Consider the following 20,502-nt stretch of genomic DNA (forward strand, 5'->3'; position numbering starts at 1 on the left):
GTCAGGTTGAGGAATCAGGGTGCTAGGGGGCCCTCGGGAAGTGCAGGGGTGCGCGTGAGACCTGAGCGGGGGGGCGTGGCCAGCAGTGTCGACCTTGCTGGCTTTGTTCCCTCTCAGCGGCAGAGCCCTGTTTCGGGAAGCCTGGTGTGTCCATCTCCGGGGAGCAGGGTTTAGGGACGTGGCTGTGCCGCCCTCGTCCTCAGAGCGCAGCCTTGCAGCCGACTCAGCACGTCTGACGACAAGATGTGCTTGCAGCCACCTTCTTGTCCTGCCTGGGGTCACCGTCCCTGCAGCTCGGGCTGGTGGCCTTGCTCTCACCGTCTCTGTTCTTGCCTCTCCCTGGACAGGGCGCCGAGATCGCTCACTGCCCGGAGGCCCTCGGGGGCCGCCGCGGGGTCTCAGCCTGCGGGCAGGGGTTTGGGGGGTGGGGGGGTGCAGCTCGGGCAGTTACAGCGGGAAGACGGGCCGTGGGTCAGGAGCATCCATCCGGCCCTCGCACTCGGTGGCCCGTGAAGGAGGGCAGCGCATCCATGCGGGCGCCTCGTCGGTCTGTTCAGGTTTGCAGTTTCTCCAGGTGGGTCACCGTCCTGGGCCCTGGGACTCATGACTCAGCAGATTTTTCATTTTAGATAGTTCCATTTCATTGGCAAGCTGGAAGCATTTGCTGGCAAATTCTGCCTTCTGGTGGAGGGTAGAGGCCTGAAGGCGGGCTATGCAGCAGTAGCCGGCCTCGCACAGCACACGCGTGGAGGCCATGTCCTCGTCCCGGGGCCCGCGGGCGGCTTCCGGGTGCGCGCGGCAGCGGAGGGATCCAGGGAGCTCTGGGGCTGGTTCCTCGTCCCGCGGGACCGTAACTCAGGAACAGAAAGAGTCTGGACGTAAAGGTTCCTCTGTTTCATTCAGTTTCTCGGACACACGTCCTGAAAAGTGTTAGTAAGACTTCAGATGCTGATCATGTGGCAGGAATTAAAATTTAAAAGTTAAAAAAAAATTAAAACAATTATATTAATTATGTAATATTCTTATTACTTTATAGAAAATGTCATTTGAGACCTACAGAAGATTTCAGATATTAATATAAATATATTATGAACCCGCCACCCAGGTTTTACTCTTCCCTAAAAGAAAATCAAGCCCTCGGCAGGTACATGAGGCTGCCGTGTGTCCTCCCCGTGTTGGCTTTCAGCTTTATCTCCGAATCTTACCCTCCTCTCCCTCTGCCTTCCTGGAGTTGGTTAAGATTTTGAGGACGGTCTGTATCTTCCCGAGCGTGTGTTTCCACTTTTACTGCAACATGTGGAATTGTTTGACGTACGATAAAAATCCACATAACCAGCGCTCCCTGCTGGTGGTCACTGCATAAGCTCCATTCCGCGGGCCTCCTCCCGGTGGGCGCGTGTGCGGCTGGGCCAGGCGCCCCAGGGCCCGGTGGGCGCGCTCTCCCCCCTCCGGCCGTGAGCGCTCAGCCTGTCTCCAGAAGCGCACGCGCGACGGGGCCCGCTCGTGTTTCCAGAACCCTGGCTCACACGCACACACAGGCCTGTTCTGCAGACCTGCTCTGGGGAGCGTGCCTGGGATGCAGGCAGAAGTCTGTCACTCGTTCTTCCCAGTACATTAATTTGGAGTGTCATCTGTTTGAGAAGTTCTGACCTGAGATTTTGTTTAACTTTTTAAAAATGTGTCTGGTCGTTTTATACTCAGTACTGAGTTTTTCTTTGCACTGTGCTTTGTTCATTAAAACAGCCTCCTGTTTCCTTGCAGAATAAAAGCCGCCCTCACTCTAGGGGAGAATATAATGTTTACAGTACCTTTCAAAGTCATGAACCAGAGTTTGACTATTTGAAAAGTCTAGAAATTGAGGAAAAAATAAATAAAATTAGGTGGTTACCACAACAGAATGCTGCTCATTTTCTCCTCTCTACAAATGGTAAGAGCTTTTTCTTAAGTGGTTATTTGATGTAGCATTTATTTTTAATTTTCTGGGTATAGGTTCCTTTTTACTTTAACCAACTCTAGAAAGTGTTTCTGCTTTAAACTTTGGGGAGGGTAAATGATTAGCCAGGCAGCAGGTGGCGGGCTGAGAGCACAGAGGTGAGTGCACACACGCACCCACGTCTTTTCTTATGTGCGGACAGAAGGTCCAGGTTTCTCCATAACCAGAAACTACGGTTCAGTGGCTCATAAGCCTATAAATCCACAGAGAACCACACAGCTTTCTGATGTAATACTCAACTAACAGTGGCACATGCTATGGTTTTTCTTTTAATACGGAGACTAAGGTTTTTATTTGCAGATAAAACTATTAAATTATGGAAAATAAGCGAGCGGGACAAAAGAGCAGAAGGTTATAACTTGAAAGATGAAGATGGACGGCTTCGGGACCCGTTTCGAATTACAGCACTGAGGGTACACGCTCCGTTTCCTCACACTACTCCATTCCCTTCCTAGTTAATCGGGGACAGTGCGTAAGTCTGTGTAGAGAAGACCGCTGAGTAGGGCCACTGCGGGGTCTGCTTTCTCCAGCTCAGGGAGGCTGTCTGCGATCACAGTCACCACTGTTTGTATGTGTCCAGGTCGCGCTTCCTCGTATCTCACAGAAGCGGGAAGTCACACGGCATCTTTAGAAAACATGGTGATGCCAAAGAAAAGACTCAGATCTAAGTCCACAGAAAAGACTCAGATCTTCAAGTCCACAACAGATCTGAGTATTCCGACTCCCTTTCACTGCAAAGGTTCTGAGTAGCGCGTTGGTTGTGGTGACGTCCAGTGGGATTTGGAACGTTGCCCTGGATGGAGCCGCGCGGACTGCAGACGCTCCGCCGAGGCTCTCATGGAGTGCCCCGAGTTAGCTGGGGCCTGTTCTCAGGTCTCCAGAGCATCACTGCTTTTCCTGATTGTTAAATTTACAAAATTCTCCCCTTCCTTTTTGCTGTCCCTGGGCCCCGTCCCATATGAAATGACCATCACTTCTGATACCTAGATTTTTTTTTTTTTTAACCTTTTAACAGCTGTGACATTGAGTACAACTAATTGAGTAAGGTCTCAGTATCTTGTAATGGGCTCAGTGGTGCACTCCCGGTGGGTGTGGAAAGTGAGCCGGGAGGTAGGAAAGGAGGTGGGGTGCGGGGACGCCGGCATCGGTGCGAGGCAAGCCCTGAAACCGCGGCCCGGTGCTTGTGAAAATTGTTGGCCGGCTGGTTTCTTTATTAACGAGGTTTAAAAACTTTGTTGAATATTGTGTATCAAGTAAAGACCTAGTTAGCGGACACATTCTGGGTTAGGAGTAAGGCGCTATGGGCCAGGAGCCCAGACTGCGAGGCCTTTCATTGCACCGCACCCCGCTGCAGCGAGGCGGGGCACCCGGCATGCCGGGACGGCAGTCACCTGGCACATGGCCACGGCCCCGCCAAGGAGAAGAGCGGGACGGCTCGGCACCGTCACGGGCCCTTGGATCCTGTCGCGGGGGGGGGGGGGGGGGGGGGGGGGGGGGGGTCTCTGAGAAGCAATGTAATGTATTCAGGTCGAGTTTATAAAACTAATCTGAACAAGATGTTTTGATGCAAACACTGGTGATGTCTGCACCCCGGGCTACCCCTGTCACATCCCTGCGGCGTGCGGCGGTGAGAAACCGCTCTGGGTGACAGTAGCGCTCGTGTCACAGCTGCCAACACGTGAAACTCCTTTACGTGTGGTAGAAAGGAGAAGGTCCCGGCGTCCTGCTCTGCCCCCCGCCGGGCACGCCCGCCCTCCCCGCGCCTGAGCCCCCTTCCTCCCGAGCAGGCCCCTTCAGCACACCACGCTCCCTCGCCTCTGCCTCTGCGGTAACAACCGCTGTCCTGTTTGGCCCAGTGTCAGTTTTATTCACAGGCTCTTTTATACGTTCAGCCTAAATAAAATTGGTCTAATTGGTGGCCACAGTGTAATTTCGTCAGAAACTGCTTTTATTAATCACATGGGGTTTAAAAGATCCCAGGCTATAAATAGACTGGCCTTTGTGAGTTTAGGCCCTCGTTTGATTTCTTTATTGCCTCTCCAAAAGCTAAAAATGGATTATTTGTCCAAACTTAGCTGAACAAGAGTCAAATTTTGCTTTTTTTCTTTTAAGTTTATTCATTTTTGATAGAGACAGAGCATGAGTGGGGGAGGGGCAGAAAGGGGTAGACACAGAATCCGAAGCAGCTCCAGGCTCTGAGCTGTCAGCACAGAGCCCGACGCAGGACTCAAACTCATGAACTCTGAGATCGTGACCTGAGCTGAAGTCAGATGCTTAACCAACTGAGCCACCGCAGCACCCCAAATATTGCTCTTTTTAAATTTTGTCCCCTCTTAAATTATTTTAGCACCAAAAAAAGGATTTGATGAGGAGGAGGCAGCTTTCTGGCCTGGCATTAGAGTTGCCACGTGTTGTGATCACCTGAGAGATCGGTTGAGGACTGTGGCCACACAACCTGTGTCCCACACGGAGAAGCCAGTGCGTGGTCGGCACCCGTCCGCCCACAGGTGCAGCAGGCGGTGTGGATGCGTGTTTCCCCGGGCTCAGTTCTGCAGACTTCAGGGTCAGAGAGGACGAACTGAGATCTGGGCCAGCCCTTCGAGGTGCTCCCTATGGCCTTTAACTAGAAGAACAGCAGAGTTACTGTTCATTTTTTTTTTATTTTGATTTTAAAGCTTCTGCCTTCTTTCCCATTAAATGTCAGTGACATTGGGACTTTTTACTTTTTCTCACGTGTGGACACGATGACCCACAATGGCACCCTTGCCTCTCACGTGGGCATCTGTGTGTTTGGGCTGGCCTCGCCCCTCGCCCCTTGCCCTTTGCCTGGCTGACTCCACTGTCTCCACACCAGCAGAGATGTCCTGTCCCCTGGCCACAGCGCCCAGCACAGAGATGGGGGTTTTGTGCCCCTTTGTAAAAAATTTCTTGTTGAAGCATAATCCGTGCACCAAAAACTGCCTCTACCATGTAAGCGGACGGCTCCCAGGGCTCCCGGGCCACAAGGCCCGCCTGGCCAGCAGCCCATCCAGCATGGCACCCATAGCTCCCCAGGGCCCCCCGTGCGCTCTCCGTCTCTGTGCCCCTCCTAGGCGTGGGGCGTGTGCACGGAGCACACCACCTGCGTAGTGAAAGAGGCATGGCGCCTGACTGTCCCTTTCAAAGGCAATAGCTGCAAAGAGAGAGAAAAGAATGGGGGTTCTTGACAAAGTCTCCCATGGACACTTTACAGCCCTGGTGGCTGTGGTGACGCACAGGGAAGAGAAGCCTCAGCGGGAGGCGTTCGTGCCTGGGGGCGCTGTTCTAGGGGCCAGTTCAGTCTGCCCTTGGACAGACATAACCAGCCCTGATGACGGCCGCAGGAAGGGACAGGCCCCGCTTGTAGCCCGTTTTCACAGCTCTGCTAATTGCTTAATTGGGATATTATTGTCTGTTCAAAACCGATAGCTCACTGTGAACTTGGATTTGTTCCTTTTTGTTTTCTATTGTTTTTTAATTGTGATTTTATGCTGCAGTGATCTTTGTTTTGAATTCTTCTTTCCTTCCATTTTTAGGTTCCAATATTAAAGCCCATGGATCTTATGGTGGAAGCAAGTCCACGACGAATTTTTGCGAATGCTCATACATACCATATAAATTCCATTTCAGTAAATAGTGATCATGAAACGTATCTTTCTGCAGATGACCTGAGAATTAATCTATGGCATTTAGAGATCACAGATAGGAGCTTCAGTATCCTTCATCGGGTGGCGGGCTCGGCGTTTCTCACGCGTTTGTTCTTCCCACACCTGGCGCTCCATGTGCCTCCTCCCACTCCTCAGTCCCCTCCTGAGTGCTTGCTGCACGGTAGCCCGAGCTGGGGTTCCCTGGGATTTAGAGGGTCCCAAAAACGGAAGCTACTTTCTACCTTTGGGGAAGGTTCTCTATGTCACAAGAACGACCAGGTCTGCTACCCCCCGAGTTAGTGGGAGGCGGCTTTAAATAGCGTGTGCTGGGGGTTCGGTTCTTCCCCGCCCTCCCCCCAAATCAGGGACCAGGAAGCAGACTGGGCAACACCGGCCGTGGTTAGAGTGAAGGTCACTCACCCAACCCAGGGAGTGGCCACGTACGAATTTGGTCTTCTGATTAAGGAGGATTCAAAAGAATGTGCAGTTACTAAGGGGAAGGTCTGCGTGTTACTGGCGAGGCAAGTTCCCGATTTCTCCGGAAATGAGAGTTCTGTCTTGTGTGCCCATCAGGGGGCCCCAGTCAGGGTTCCCCACGTTGTGGAGTGACGTCAGGCTGGCCAGAGCAGGGTGGGCGTCCGTGGGCTCTCCTGGCTGCGTGTGCCTCTTTCACTCAGGACAGTCCCCGGAAGCAAGTGCGTGTGCCTTTCACATTCCAGCATTTCACACTTATTATCCGTTGTCCTTTTACTTGATTCGATCATTTACTTACCGTGATGACTTAGTTTACGAAGAGCGTGTGGCCTAGCTGCGAAGGGGCCGCTGTGGCCACCAGGTCTTCTGTGTCTTCTTCCCGTGACCTTGTGAAACCTGCTGGTTTAGGAGGTTCATGCCCATGGCCCCTGCTTTCTCTTTATTCTCCTTAAATTGCTCTGTTTTAAATCCTTCTTTCTCCTGTGAGTACGTGACTGTTTGGAACAAAATGTAACTAACACAGAGGAAGGTCTTCCCCCTTCATCCTGTGCTCCAGACGACCATCGTAGGTAGTTGTGCACACCTTTCCAGCCTCTTTCTGTCTGTGCAAGGACATGTGTGTGAGAACCGCTGGGCTCATCCTCTGTGTGGTAATGAAGTTCAAGCACTCAGGAGTGTCAGGGGGCCTGAGATCCGCTCCACGACTTTAATTAACACTGGGCCACTCAGGCCATCCCGTTCTCTCTCCCTCTAACCCTGCACTCCTCGGGGGCCACGTGGGGTTCCCTAAAACCCAAGAGCCTGTGAGTGTGGAGCTGCGTGCACAGCAGTCGGCCTCTGCCATCAGCCTCACTTTTTCCACTGCGTTCTGACCATCTTTCCTTGTCGCTGAGCTTCCTGGTGTGTGACTGCAGGGTTTGGGGCCGTGGATGGTGCGGCTCCGTGCCGCGCTCTGGGTGCGCCTCGAGCCCCAGCACCCACGCCAGCGTGCAGGCCTTGAGCCAGGCGCACCTGCTGCCTCAGTGCGCCTGCTTTCAGCAGGTATTGGATCTTCTGAAAAATAACTTCACTTTAGTGAAACCAAAATAAGCCCATTTTTAATTTCTTCGATTATAGTTGAGTTAAAAGTACCTTCTGTTATTTTACTGTCTGTTACTGTGAATTTTTTTGGCGTCCCTTATTTTTCTCCTGTTGAAGCTCGTGTTTTTGCTTCACGATCTGGGAGAGCTCTTAATTCCAAAGCGATATGTATGCGCACTCACGTTTTTCATTGCCTTTATAAAATTTTGTCTCACGATCATGTTTTAAGTACCCTTCCTTGTGACCTAGATTATGAAACACCTACACTTTTATGTACTTGCTTACATAAAAGCCCTACTGTGTGGTGTCACCTAGTTGTCAGCTTGCTTCCTCCAGTGGGAGGCTCATGTGGCCCCCGTTCTGTCGCGGCCCATAGCCAGAGTCTGCTGTTTCCTTGTATTTTCAGTTCAGTGATTTCCATACTTGGCAAGCTACCCTGTCCTCACTCCTAAGAACGAGCTCTCGATGGCAGATGGAGAGTCTTAGGAAAGGAGAGTCTTTCAGAACCTGGCAGGTGGCGTGCGGGGCACGTGGGTGGAAGTGTGGGATTTTTGCGCGGGTGTTCCTCACACCACGAAGCTCTTGTGGTCTTGCCGTGAGCGGCTTCTCCTGGGACGTCAGCGCAGCAGTGGGATGCAGGCAGCCTTGTGTGCACAAGGGCCCAGGCCTCTGAGCCACGTCGCCGTGGCCGGAGCGGTGCCCGGGTGTGGACACGGGTCCTCTTCCTGGCGTGCTCCTGCGCACGCAGTCTGTATGGTCACCGCCGTGACCTGTGTGCTCTTCCCCTCGCCCCGGGTTTTCCCGCCCGCCGTTTGCTGGGAGGCGGACTCCACGCCGCCGTGCTCGCTGCCTTAACCATGCACCTCAGACATTGTGGACATCAAGCCTGTGAACATGGAGGAGCTGACGGAGGTGATCACTGCGGCCGAGTTCCACCCGCACCAGTGCAACGTGCTCGTCTAAAGCAGCAGCAAAGGGACCGTCAGACTGTGCGACATGCGCTCCTCAGCGCTGTGTGACAGACACTCGAAGTGTAAGTGCCTGGGGGGTTCAGGTCGCCTCGTTTAAACCCTTCTGTTCTCCAGGCACAAGACCACCTCCGCTCAGTGTCTCTGTGCTCCTTAGTCCCGCGCACGCGCAGCAGCAGCTTCTGCTCCTGGGGTGGCTCTTTGCGAGGCCGTTGCTGGCGCCAGGGGGTCGCTGAGGGCACGCTCCGAGCACTTCCTGTGGGGTGGCCCGTGGTGCTGCTCCCACGACAGTCTCAGGGCTTCATCCAGGGCTCCCTGGCCGGGTCCAGCCGAGAACCATCTGTTGCCTCCGCCTCTGTGCGTCAGGGCCTCGGCTGAGGCAGCCAGAGCGCGTGTCACCCGTGAGCGCCCCTGGCTGTCGGGGTGGGCTCTGCACACAGTGAGCTTTGCTGCACTGGAACCCTCCTCCCCCCTGGGGATGCTCTAGCACCTTCATCCACAGGGCCTTGAAGTTTTTTCTAGGTGAGGAAAGTTTTGTTTTTATTTTTTGGCCGTAAAGAACAGGCCCAACTTTACAGAGAAGCAGAAGCGCGTGTGTGACCTGCCCTGCGTGCCGTGGTGGGGACCGGACCGCACAGCGAGCTTCTCCAGCGTGTCCCCTGAGTCCTCGAGGACGCCTCGACTCCCATGTCCTGGGACACACTCTCGTCTCCTCTGGGGGAGCGCGGCCACACTGGGCGCCTCCTGTCACGCGCACTTGCCAACCGGCTCCCAGGAACCTCTCTGCCTTATTCTCGGTTTTCTGAAGCTAAAGCAAATTTTCAAGAATTCTGTTCTCTGTACAGGAGTCCTGCAACAAAGAGCTAGCGTGTGACGTTGACCTGTCTCTCTCAAGATTAATAGTCTTTTTTTCTTTTTTTGGTTTATTTTTTAAGTGATCTCTAGACCCAAAGTGAGACTTGAACTCAGAACCCCAAGATCTAGAGCCACTCCCTGTACCGACTGAGCCAGCCAGGTGACCTCACCGTGATATTCTTAGAGACCATTTTAACAAAGATGCCAGGAGTAGTTCTTGTCAGTAACTTATTTGAGTAAATCCTGGCACTGCCGCTGGCGTGCTTAAAATTAACTTCATATGCAGAGCCAAGAAATATACCGGTTCCCACATTAAAAAAAAAAAAAAAAGGCTAAAGCAGTTCAAAACGAAGTGCAGAGAAAGATCCTTGCTTGAAGCTTCCTAAGCTGAGGGCGTGGCGGCCCTAGGGGGTTGCGGCCTCTGTAGGGGCTGTTGAGTTTCTGCTAAAAGCCCAAATCCTGTAGGAGAAAGGAGCATCTGCCAAGGAAGCATCTGGAATCTCTCTGAAAGTAATTGGGTTTTGTTATGTGGAGCTTGGCTCCCAGACAGCAGGGACTGACCCCTTTTCCTGACGGGGTTTGGTGGGTGGGGCTCTGGAGGTTACAGTCTGGACTCGGTGTTCCCAGGCAGTGCCGCCTGGCTTCCTGTGACATGGACAGGACGGGGCTGCTCGGGCGCCCGGTGTCTGTGTGGTCGCAGCCTGTGGTTAGCACAGGGGTTCTAGACCACAGCCCACCCCGGAATGTCTTAGGGGGACTTTCCAGGCCGCAGCCCAGGGCCTCAGCCACGGGCGCTGCCTCAGGGTCTGGGCAGGGGTTCTCACGCCGTTCCCCGGCCGAGACTGGCCTTGGGGCCGTCTCCTCTAAGTCTCCGAAAGCCAGAGAACTCACAGACCAGAAAGGTCCAGAGCCTGAGCGGTGTGCGGGCCGCGCCCCCCGAGGAGAGCCTGGGGTCTGGTGCGTGCTTCGTCCTCCGGCTTTTGAGCAGAAGCTGAACGTGTTGTGTTTTCCAGTTTTTGAAGAACCTGAAGATCCCAGCAGTAGGTCCTTCTTCTCGGAAATCATCTCCTCCATCTCGGACGTGAAATTCAGCCACAGCGGCCGGTACATGATGACCCGAGACTACCTATCGGTGAAGGTGTGGGACCTCAACATGGAGAGCCGGCCCGTGGAGACGCACCAGGTGAGGCCGCCGCGCAGGGTCGGTGCCGGTCTGCGCGCGGCGCTGTCTGACCTCCCTGTGGTTTTGTTAAGGTGCACGAGTACCTGCGCAGCAAGCTGTGCTCTCTGTACGAGAACGACTGCATCTTCGACAAGTTCGAGTGCTGCTGGGGCGGCTCAGACAGGTGAGGCCCTGGGCGGGCCCGCGCGGGGGGCGGGGGGCTTCGGGGAGGGAGGGGGCTGGCGACGGGCTGGCCGGGGTTGGTCGCTGGCCGCGCTTTGAAGGCTGTTTGACAGGTTAACGACACTTTATTTTTTATTTTTTTAATGTTTGGTTTGGAAAGAGAAGGGGGCAGAGACAGAGAGAGAGAGAGAGAGAGAGAGAGAGAGAGAGAACCCCAAGCAGCCTCTGCACTCTCAGCATGGAACCCAACTCGGGACTCAGTCCAGTGAACCCTGGGTTTATGACCTGAGCTGAAAGCAAGAGTCAGCCACTTAACGGACTGAGCCCCCCGGGCGCCCCCCACAGGTGGGGGCAGAGGGGCTCAGGAGCAAGCTCTCCCCCGCTCGTGCCCTTCCTGGATGCAGACAGCACATGCCGTGCCACGGTTTTGTGTGGTTGTTTTTTAAATGCTTTTAAGGTAATTTATGGTGGATTGTATTCCGAGATGAGCGTGAAAGGAGGTGGGGCAGAGGTTTGCCAGTGAGCGGGTAGACTGGCCTTTCCTGGGGCCAGTTCGCAGGGGCTGTGCACGGGTGGCATGCCCTGGTGGCCTTTGCAGTGTGGACGTCCTGGTGCCTCAGGAATGAATTTGGCGCCCGTTCTGTTAAGAGGACGTTTGATGTCTGTGGTGCCGAGGCTCACGTCTTCACTGTCACACAACACGCTGCATTTGCGGTGCTGAAAGGGGACAGTCCCTTTGGGGGGAGGGAAGCTGTGCCGCGGCCAGAACGAAGGCGGGCTACAAGTAGAAGGGCGCGGGAACCGTGGGGTATCGCACTGGCCCACGGCACGGGGCCCAGGGCCCTGCCGGCGAAGTCTTCCCCGCTGAGGTCCCCACGCACGGGGCACAGTGATGGTGAGACCCTCCAGGGTTCTGGGAAAGGCATCATCCAGCTACATTCACAGTCCCCAGGGAGATTAGTCTGAGACCTTGAGGGGTGGGAGGAAGCGTGAAAGCCCCCCCAAGAGTGGTAACCATGAGCCCCCCACCCCAGCTGTGGCGTCTGTGTCCTGCTGCATGATCTGGAAAGGCTGACTGTGGACCTGGGCACCACAAGGCAGGCCGGGCTCTGGGCAGCAGGACAGAGCTTTCCGGGCCTGGGCTCTTCCCGTTTACAGTGTTTTGTGGGTACTGTTGGAGTCACGAGTTCCCTGGGGCAGAGACCCAGCTCCAGACCCCTGGCCCCGCAGAGCAGCGTGAGCTTCATGCGGGCACCCATCTGCCACGGCCCCCGCACCCCACAGGAGTGACATGGGCCCGGGCCGCACAAGCAGTGGGGTTGGCGTCCCGAACAGCGTGACTGACAGGCCTGCCCGTGGACACTGCGGGGCCCACACACGGGGCCCCGGGAGGGCGCACTCAAGAGGACATGCAGGGGCGCCCAGCACCCACGGCGGTTGCCTCTCCCAGTACACCCAGGGCGCCATCTCCCCTAGATGCACGTGTGGGTAAACACCACCAAGCGCGTGAAGGAAAGCCACTGGGAACAGGTCAGAAACAGCAGCAACACTGACTGTCTGAGGATTCAGATACTAGAACCTAAGCTGCGGAGCGTGAGAGAGCGCTGGAAGGGACCCCCACCCAAGCCAGGAACCATGAGCGAGACCACCGGAAATTACCTGAGAGAATTATAAATGAAGCAAACAGAACTCCTAGAAACGAAGTACGCAGTGGTTGAAAATGTGGGTTCAGCGGGAGACCCCGGGCAGTAAGCGCAGGGGAAGCCGTCTTCCGGGGTGCAGTGCGGGGCTGCAGGGGTTGAGTTCGCGGGAGGGCAGGGGCATGGAGGCCGGGGGAGGGGCACGCAGCGGAACGCGGCCGGGTGGCGTGCCCAGGAGGCGAGAACGGGGAGGGGTGCCGGCCTGGAGCGGACAGAAGACCGAGGCCCGCACTCAGGAAGCGCGGATCCACGTCTGTGCCGTGCGGGCCCGGGGCACCACCGGCAAAGGGATGCTAGGAGTAGCCACGGGGGCGGAAAGACGTACGACCTTGAGGACCAACAGTCAGGCTGAGAGCCGCCTTCCAGCACAGCAGGTACCCAGGATGGTGTGACAGGAAAGTCCTTGCTTGTGACCACTGTTAGTGCCCGGAGAGATAAATGATCACTCAGAGCACGTGTGTGGTGAGGCGCATTCAGACGGGGAGCGGCTCGCCCTGACCGGAAGCTCCCGGGACGGATCTCGGGGGTGTACTTCCAGGAAAGGACGTGACCCCAGACGGCGGCTCTGAGAGCTCGGGAGGCACACGGCCCTGCAGCATTGCCGAGGCACATCGACCCTGAACTCGGCTGGTGGAGCTGCTTGTCTGTGTTGGGGGGACAGGTCACAGCTGTCCCTCAGCCACCTAGGACCCGAGCTGGGCAGAATTCCGAGACGGGGCCGGAGCCGTGGGAGCGCGGCGCCAACACGGAGGAGACCGGCGGGGCTGCTTCTACAGCCCCACCCCAGACGGTGAAGGAAATGTGAGGAACTTCACCCACGTTAACGCTTGTTTTGTACCAAAATGCGACCGTGAAAACCCACAAAAGCAGATACGACCCTGAGGACCCAGAACCCGTGGCAGGACGTGGCCGCTCACAAGTGGGAAGTAGCAGGACCGGGAAGCTGAGACGCTCGCTCTTGGTAGTCGCCAGGTCAGAGGGACAAGGACGCCCTCTCTGTGCCTTTACGGTGGGCTGGGGTCGAAGGCCGGTGGCCTTCACCATGGCCCTCCTTTTTTGGTGGGCAGTGGCCCACATAGGTCAGGAACCTCGTGCATGTACAGAAAGCAGAGCTGGCAAACCCCTGAAGGAGCCGCCACGGGAAACTCGTCTGTCCGTAATGTACACTACTGAAAACGAGGGAAAATCAGTGAAGTAAAACCACGCACGTCATATAGGTGATGTCATAGGAGAGTGAGCAAAGAAAGCACATTGTGGAAGAGTCTGGATGGTTTCCGTGTTCTGTAGAACACGCGAGAAGGTGCTGTTTTAGGAATATGTCACTACTCTGAACGGAAACGTGTATGGGAATGACACTTCTCTTCTGTAACGGTTCCCAGCAGGGGCACCAGGTGGGAGAGCCGTCTGTCTAGACAGGTACACAGTGGGGTCTAACCGTGTGAGCAGTGGGTTATGGGTACGTGGATAGTCCCGCGCCCGTGACCATGCTGTCACGTGACCCTGCTTGGCTGTGCTCAGGTTGTCCGGCAAAAATGGACACAGCCATTTACTCCCGAGTTCACTTGGCCACCTGGGGAAGTGGAGGACACCTGTCCAGGTGCTCTTACGTGGTCTGGGGGGTGGGCACACCCACCTCCCCTGCAGGCCTGTGGGCCAGAAATTGAGAAGAAATACTGAATCTGAGTCACAGCTGGTCTGCTTTCATTTCTGCCGCACGCCAGTGCTAGTCCATGTCGAGAATAAAGCCGCGTCCTCCTGAAGATCTCTTCCCGGTCCCTGTTCCAGGGAATCGTGGCACATGCACTTGACTGTGAGTAGCGTGGACAGAAGGTCCGCGTCGGCACGCTTCCCGCCCAGCCTCCCTTGGACATGGTCTTGCACACGAGGCTGACCAGGCAGCGCCCTGGGCTGGGCGGCGCTGGTTCTCTCCCGAGCGGCACACGCTCCTGGGCCGAGACCACACAGGCTGAGCAAGGATGGCGCGAGGGTCCTGACCGTCGTCTTTTCCGGGTGAGTTCTAGGTGAGGTTAGTCTGACGCTGAGGGATCTGCGTGGATCGGGGTCTGCGGCTTGCCGTGCCTGAGCCCGGAGACCGCGGGGAGCCACGGGGACCAGGCTGGGTCTGCAGGGTCCGCAGGGGCAGGTCTGAGCACCATCATCTGGAGCAGGGCTCGTTCTAAAGCCACGGGCTAAATCCTGGCAGCACTTGTCAGCCATTTCTTGTTTTAAAAAATGTTAAATGTTTTGTTAAAAAAAAAAAACAAAAAACAGAAGTTTCTACCAGTACTGCAGAAACATATTTGATCTCAGAGGCCGTGGAAGCCGTAAGAATTGATCCTGGAGAAATAACATGGGCAGCGCTGCAGCGTCTGAGATTCGCTCTGATGTCTAAGACCTTTCCCCTTTGTACACCTGTTGCTTCCCGTGAAAGAACTTTGTGACATTAAAATGAATTAAAAAATATTCTTTATCAGGTGTGCGGAGGGACATTGGACAAAGTGCAAATGTTCGAGACTTGAAAATACACTGTTATTCGTGGGACAGGTGGCTGTGTCGTCTTTTTTTTTTTTTACTTTCTAAAGACACATTAATGTGGGGCGCCAGGCTGGCTCGGTCAGAGGAGCGTGACTCTTTTTTTTATTTTTTTATTTTTTTTTATTTCTAGGAGAGAGAGAGAGAGAGACAGCGTGAGCAGGGGAGGGTCAGAGAGAGAGGGAGTCACAGACTGAAACAGGCTCCAGGCTCTGAGCCGGCAGTCAGCACAGAGCCCGACGCGGGGCTCGAACCCACGAACCGCGAGATCATGACCTAAGCGAAAGTCGGACACTCAACCGACTAAGCCACCCAGGCGCCCCTAGAGGAGCGTGACTCTTGATCTGAGGGTCATGAATTCAAGCCCCACTTTGGGCGAGGAGCTCACTTAAAAAAAAAACAAAAACAAAAAACCTCTAATGTAATCAGGAGTGGCTGCTCCTTTTTTGTTCTGTAATATTTATTTTCACGGACAGGATTACGTATGTGAAGTTCAGTAGGGAACTTATACCGATTTTTCTGCCAACCATTATTTTCATTTCTTCTCTTGAAAATGATCTTTTCAGGTGGGGGAGGGGGGAGGGCAGGTGACCCTCACGGGGCGTCCAGGGCGCGGGGCCCCCGCGCGGGGCCCCCGCGCGGGGCCGGGTGTTGGTGCCTCGTCCCTGACCAGCACTGCCCTCTCGTTCTGCATAGCGCCATCATGACCGGTTCCTACAACAACTTCTTCAGGATGTTCGATCGAAATACACGGAGGGACGTCACGTTGGAAGCTTCCAGGGAGAACAGCAAGCCCCGCGCCAGCCTCAAGCCTCGGAAAGTGTGTACAGGCGGGAAGAGAAAGAAAGATGAGATCAGTGTGGACAGTCTGGACTTCAACAAGAAGATTCTGCACACGGCCTGGCACCCAGCGGAGAACGTCATCGCCGTGGCCGCCACCAACAACCTGTACATCTTCCAGGACAAGGTCAACTAGGGAGGCTGGCGCGGGGACTGGGCCCGGACGCTTCCCCAGGGGAGGGACGTCGTCGTCGTCTCCGCGAGGAGCAGTGCGCTCCCCGCTCCTCCCCCCTGCAGACCGGAGGGCGGCCCGATCCCGCCCGGCGCACGGTGCACAGTGCTCAGTAGAGGCCGTTACTCACAATAAATGTCTTTATTTAAGTCTGAGCCGGCCTTTCCAGTTCATAGACCAGGAAGTTAACACCCAGGAGAAGAGAGTCTCCACGACCCCGCCTGCCCTCACGCTTGGGGCCGCTCCCCGCCGTGGTCCCCGGGGACTGGTTTCAGCGAGCGGGCTCGGTGGCTGTCCTCACCCGCGCACCTGTACCTACCGCCACCCCCTCTGGTGCGGCCACTGAATAAAAGTGACACACTATGACAAGTGTTTTTAAATCTAAGACCAGTATCGGCTTTTTATTTACTTTAACTGCATAGAATGAATTATGCGGAATTACACTTTGGAACAGTGTGACCAACTCTGGCAGGATGGTGGCACGTGTGCAGTACCTCCACGTCTCAGCCTGCCTGTCCCCAAACTTGTGTGATTTTCTTTTGTTTCTGTAGACATCGGCCAGGCGACAAGGCAGGTAAGGCGGGGGGAGCGTCTCAGAAGGGACCCAGGGGCCGACGGGTGCTGCCGGGCCGGCAACGCGGGTGTCCAGTGAGCCTCCCAGCGCGCGGCAGGGACTGCGAGGAGCCCTCGGGGGGGTGGCCCCTTTGGAAAGTGCTGGAATCACATGCATGCCGGTCTCCTAGTTGTTTCCAGCCAACAGAGTAGCCATGTGACGCCGCCACCACCTTGGTGCTGGATTTTAAAAGTAGGCTCTTTGGTGCCAGAAATCAGGATCTCCCAAGACGGACACTAGCGGTGTGATCGGAAGTTGCCGGGATCCACATGGGGGCTCAGACCCCGGCCTCCTGCGGGGTGCACGGCGCATGCGCTGCTCTTGGAACAAAGGCGTGTCCTGGTGACTAGCGACACGATCCACGAGAGCAAGTGCCCTGTTACCGGGCGGTCTGTGTGCTACCCTGCGGCAGCGTAACGACTCCACTTTACTTCTCGTCCAGTTAGAAGCGGAGAATTTCATTCAGAGTAACTCCTACCTGTACGCGCGCCAGCGCCCAGGCTCCAGCTCTGAGACCCAGAGCAGAGTTCTCTCCACATACCTGTGCCTCGCGGTCCTCTGCAAAAACAGCGGTTCTAACAGAATTGTATATATTTGTTCAACTATTTTGACCAAAAAGTTTAATAAATTTTAAATGTTTAATTGGATTTGCACTGTGTGTTCAGACGGTTTTCCCACCGAGTAGAAATTGAGCCTCTGCGTCTCGGGGAACCCAGCCAAATGGCGGAGTCCCCGGTGGCGTCCCCCCCCCCCCAGCGGCTCCGGGGTCCCCGCTTGCTCCCGGGAGCTGGGATCTACACGGATGCACACTCGAGAGCTGGGCGTTCCTCCCTGTGCTGCTTTCTCCTCGACGCGCGATTCCAGGTAGGCCTGTCCCCCCAGTGAGGTTTTCAGACTCCCGTTTATATTGCTCGTTTATATTCTTCATGAAATACGTACTTTCCTCTAAAACGTTCCCCTTTTCTCTTGTTTACAAACCAGAACTCGTCTCTGTTCCTTAAAGTCCGTTGTGTGAATTGTTTTCATGCTTAGGATCCTGTGCTTCTGTTTTCCTAGACCTGCTCGCGCCTCTTCGTGTCTGCGGAGGCCGATGGCCTGGCTCGCGGTGGATAATCTTCATTCATGAAAAACGGAGCTTCTGAAAGTCAAGTGTGAGACTCAGACCCTGGTCACGCGTCTGCAGATCACTGGCCTCGGTGACGGGACAGCACCGCAAATGCCTGCTCTGAGGAGCTGAGTGGCCCGCTTCTCCCAGCCAGAGGCCGTGCCCAGAGCGTCCCTGGTCGGCGCGCGGGGACCGGGCTGAGCCGGGGCCCTGGTGCTTTAGGAGCAAATGTCTGCAGGTCTTGCTTAAGGGGCTCGGGAAGAATGTCAGAAACGGCACATGGCCTTTTTTCTTCCGAAGTGGGCCGTGTCCGCGGCCAGCAGCACTGGCCTCTCCGGGGGAGCGTCCGGAACGGGGTCAGAGCAGCGGGAGCCCGCGTGGACATCTGCCTGGCCCCGCGGGGCCCGTCTGCACACGTCTGCGGTCTGGAGGACGCGGTTCTGCGCGGAGCCCAGGTCGGAGGCGGGGTCTGCCCCGGGAGCGCGTGGGGGTGCGGGGCGCGCCGGGAACGAGCGTCCGTTCCGGCCGGGTTCACTGCTCCGCCGCGAGCGTGTAGGGAGCCCGGAGGTCTCGCGCCAGCCGCCGTGATACCTGACCGGAACCCGCGCTTTGGCGTCGGCTGCGGGGGTGGGGGGGCACGAAGGCCCCACAGACCGCGGCCTGAGGCACCGGCCTTCGCACCTCCGGCCCCTTCACTCACTCGAAGGGCCCGTTGGTGTGGTCCCCTCACCCCTGCCTGGACGTGGGGCCCGCCCTCCGTGCGAAGGGGCTTCGTGCCCGCAGCGGGGCGCACCCGGGAGGCTGAGCGTGCTCCCCACGAGGGGTCTCCGCACACTGGTGCTGCCCCCTCCCCCAGGGCTGTGTCGGGGAGTAGGCGGTACCACCCGCGTGGGCGCCAAGCCGGGTGGTGACGGCCCCCTTCTGGGCGCCTGCGACACGCACCGCACCCCTGCAGAGCTGGTGACGGCGGGGAGCGCGGGGCGCAGGGGCCTTTCACACTCCCGCGTGGCCTTGACCGCGGCGCTGTGGCCCTGAGAGGGAACGGCTCGCGGGCAGCACAACGTGCGGAGGGGTCGTCGGCCCCTCGTCTGACAGCGCGTCCCCCCGCTTGGGCTGTGTGCGCAGCTGGTGTCCCGGCATTCGGCGCCCGGGGCAGGCAGCGGCCCCAGGGGCTCCCGGGAGGCTGGCTGGCCGCCCTTCGGGGCCACCTGGCCCGTCCCTCCCGCCCTGCCTCCTGGAGCTCGGGCGCCAGCCGCCGGCCGCTGCCGTGGACCTCGAGCCCCGAGCAGTTGAGGACGTGACTACGGGGCACCAGGGACTCCTCTGGAACCGCGGGGTCTGCCGAGTCGCCGGCCGACACTCGCTCGGATCGGGGTCTGCAGCCGCGTTTGGCCGGGAGACACTGCAGGTCGGGGGCGTCCCTGCCGCGCTCCGCTCCTAGACCCAAACACCCCGCGGAGACCGGGAGCCTCACCCCTTTGCGGGGAGCAACGGGCGCACCTTTGCGCCCGTGTCGTCTGGGGAAACGCCTGTCCGTGTGTCCCGCCTGCTTAAGCCCGACGGGCCGGTTCAGCCGTGGAGACGCGGGACTGAGCAAGTCGGGGTTCAGATCCCGTGTCCCCAGCGGTGCCGGCGGCCCCCGCCCGTGTGCGTAGCCTTCTCGTTCACCGCAGCTTCTCTTGCTTGCTTTTGCTTCTGTTGCTTTTGCATTTGGTGTCAAATCCAAAATACCATCACCAAGGCCGTCAGGGAGCTCACTGCCTTTTTCCAGGTTTCTGGTCTCAGGTCCCAGACCCCTTGCTGTTATTTAAGATTTTATTTTTGGGGCGCCTGGGTGGCTTAGTCGGTTAAGCGGCCGACTTTCGCTTAGGTCATGATCTCGCGGTTCGTGGGTTCGAGCCCCGTGTCGGGCTGTGCTGACTGCCAGCTCGGAGCCTGGAGCCTGTTTCAGTCTGTGACTCCCTCTCTCTCTAACCCTCCCCTGTTCACGCTGTCTCTCTCTCTCCTAGAAATAAATAAAAAAAAATAAAAAAAAAAAGATTTTATTTTTAACTCATCTCTACACCCAGCGTGGGGCTCGAACTCACAACCCTGAGATGGACAGTCGCAGGCCCCACCCGCACAGCCAGCCCCGCCCCTCCCCCGCCATGACGTCATCACGCGGCAGCCCGGGGACCGAGGACTGAGTCCTGCCAGCGCCGTCTGCGCACACACGGCCCTGTCCACACGGCCCTGCTCCGGTGCGACGGGGCCTGCGTCCTCCGTGTGCGGCCTCGGCCTCTGCCCGCCCCCCGCGCCCGCGCTGCAGGGGACTCGGGACTCGCCCTCGGGCGTCGCCACACTGGTTTCTCGTCCCACTCCGGCCGCCGGCTGTCCCCTCACCGGGGCTCCTGTCCCCCGGCGGTGCCGGCTTCGGGGCCGCCCCCCGGGCGTGTGTCCGACTCCCGCTGCCCTGGAGGCCACTTTTCAGAGGCGCCTGGTTCACCCCGTGGCCTGAAGGCCCCGTCAGCTGAACGTCCGACTCCTCGTTTTGGCTCAGGTTGTGACCTCAGGCCGTGGCTGACCTGCGGGCCGGATCCGGAGCAGCCAGCTCGCCGCGCCCCCGGACCCGGCTCGAAGGCCTGGACGGAGCCCGGAGCGCCCCCAGCCGCCCGCGCTCGGTTCCCGTATAAACGAGCAGGCGCCTGTTGGGCGGCTTCAGCACGAGCGGTGGCGCGCCACCTCTTTTCCGGGTACTGTGTTCTGTTCGTCAGCCTGAGTTCGGGCGCAGCGGCTCAGCCTCCTCTGAACCGGGTCGGCGGAGGCAGCTCGCCGCACGCTGCGGGGGGGGCTCGCACACCACCCGCTGCTGGAAACGGTCAGGCCTTAAGAGGGTGATCTTCAGGGTGGAGTCGTAGAAGGGGGGTCCCGGGTCCCAGGAACAAGCAGGTGGTGGTCAAGGTGCTGACCGAACCCCCCACCCCCGTCCAGGTGTCCCCCGGGTCTGCCGGTGGCTGGACCGGAAGCCCATTTAGAAGTGGCGGTTGCACGTTTCTCTCTTTAGCTCCCAGACCGTCTGGAGTGACAGAATCATCCGGACACGTAAGCTCGCTCTTCAGCGAATAAAATGAGCCGCAGGAAGGCTGTTCACTCCAGCCGTCACTCGTGCTGCCGTCACGCC

At 57.2% G+C, this 20,502-nt stretch overlaps 1 protein-coding gene across 1 annotated transcript in view; it reads left to right on the forward strand.

The window, feature by feature from the left end:
- The window catches only part of PPP2R2D (protein phosphatase 2 regulatory subunit Bdelta), a 50,285-nt gene extending 33,401 nt beyond the window's left edge, over positions 1 to 16,884 (forward strand). The window contains 7 exon segments of the mRNA XM_039252407.1: positions 1,762 to 1,927; positions 2,294 to 2,406; positions 5,548 to 5,725; positions 8,081 to 8,245; positions 10,049 to 10,218; positions 10,290 to 10,381; positions 15,309 to 16,884. Of these exon segments, the coding sequence (XP_039108338.1) occupies positions 1,762 to 1,927; positions 2,294 to 2,406; positions 5,548 to 5,725; positions 8,081 to 8,245; positions 10,049 to 10,218; positions 10,290 to 10,381; positions 15,309 to 15,588 (1,164 nt within the window). The 3' untranslated portion in view covers positions 15,589 to 16,884.
- The last annotated feature ends 3,618 nt before the right edge of the window (positions 16,885 to 20,502 follow it).

This window comes from Hyaena hyaena, unplaced genomic scaffold (assembly GCF_003009895.1).
Source record: "Hyaena hyaena isolate Hyena2069 unplaced genomic scaffold, ASM300989v1 scaffold_409, whole genome shotgun sequence".
NCBI classification, from domain to species: domain Eukaryota; kingdom Metazoa; phylum Chordata; class Mammalia; order Carnivora; family Hyaenidae; genus Hyaena; species Hyaena hyaena.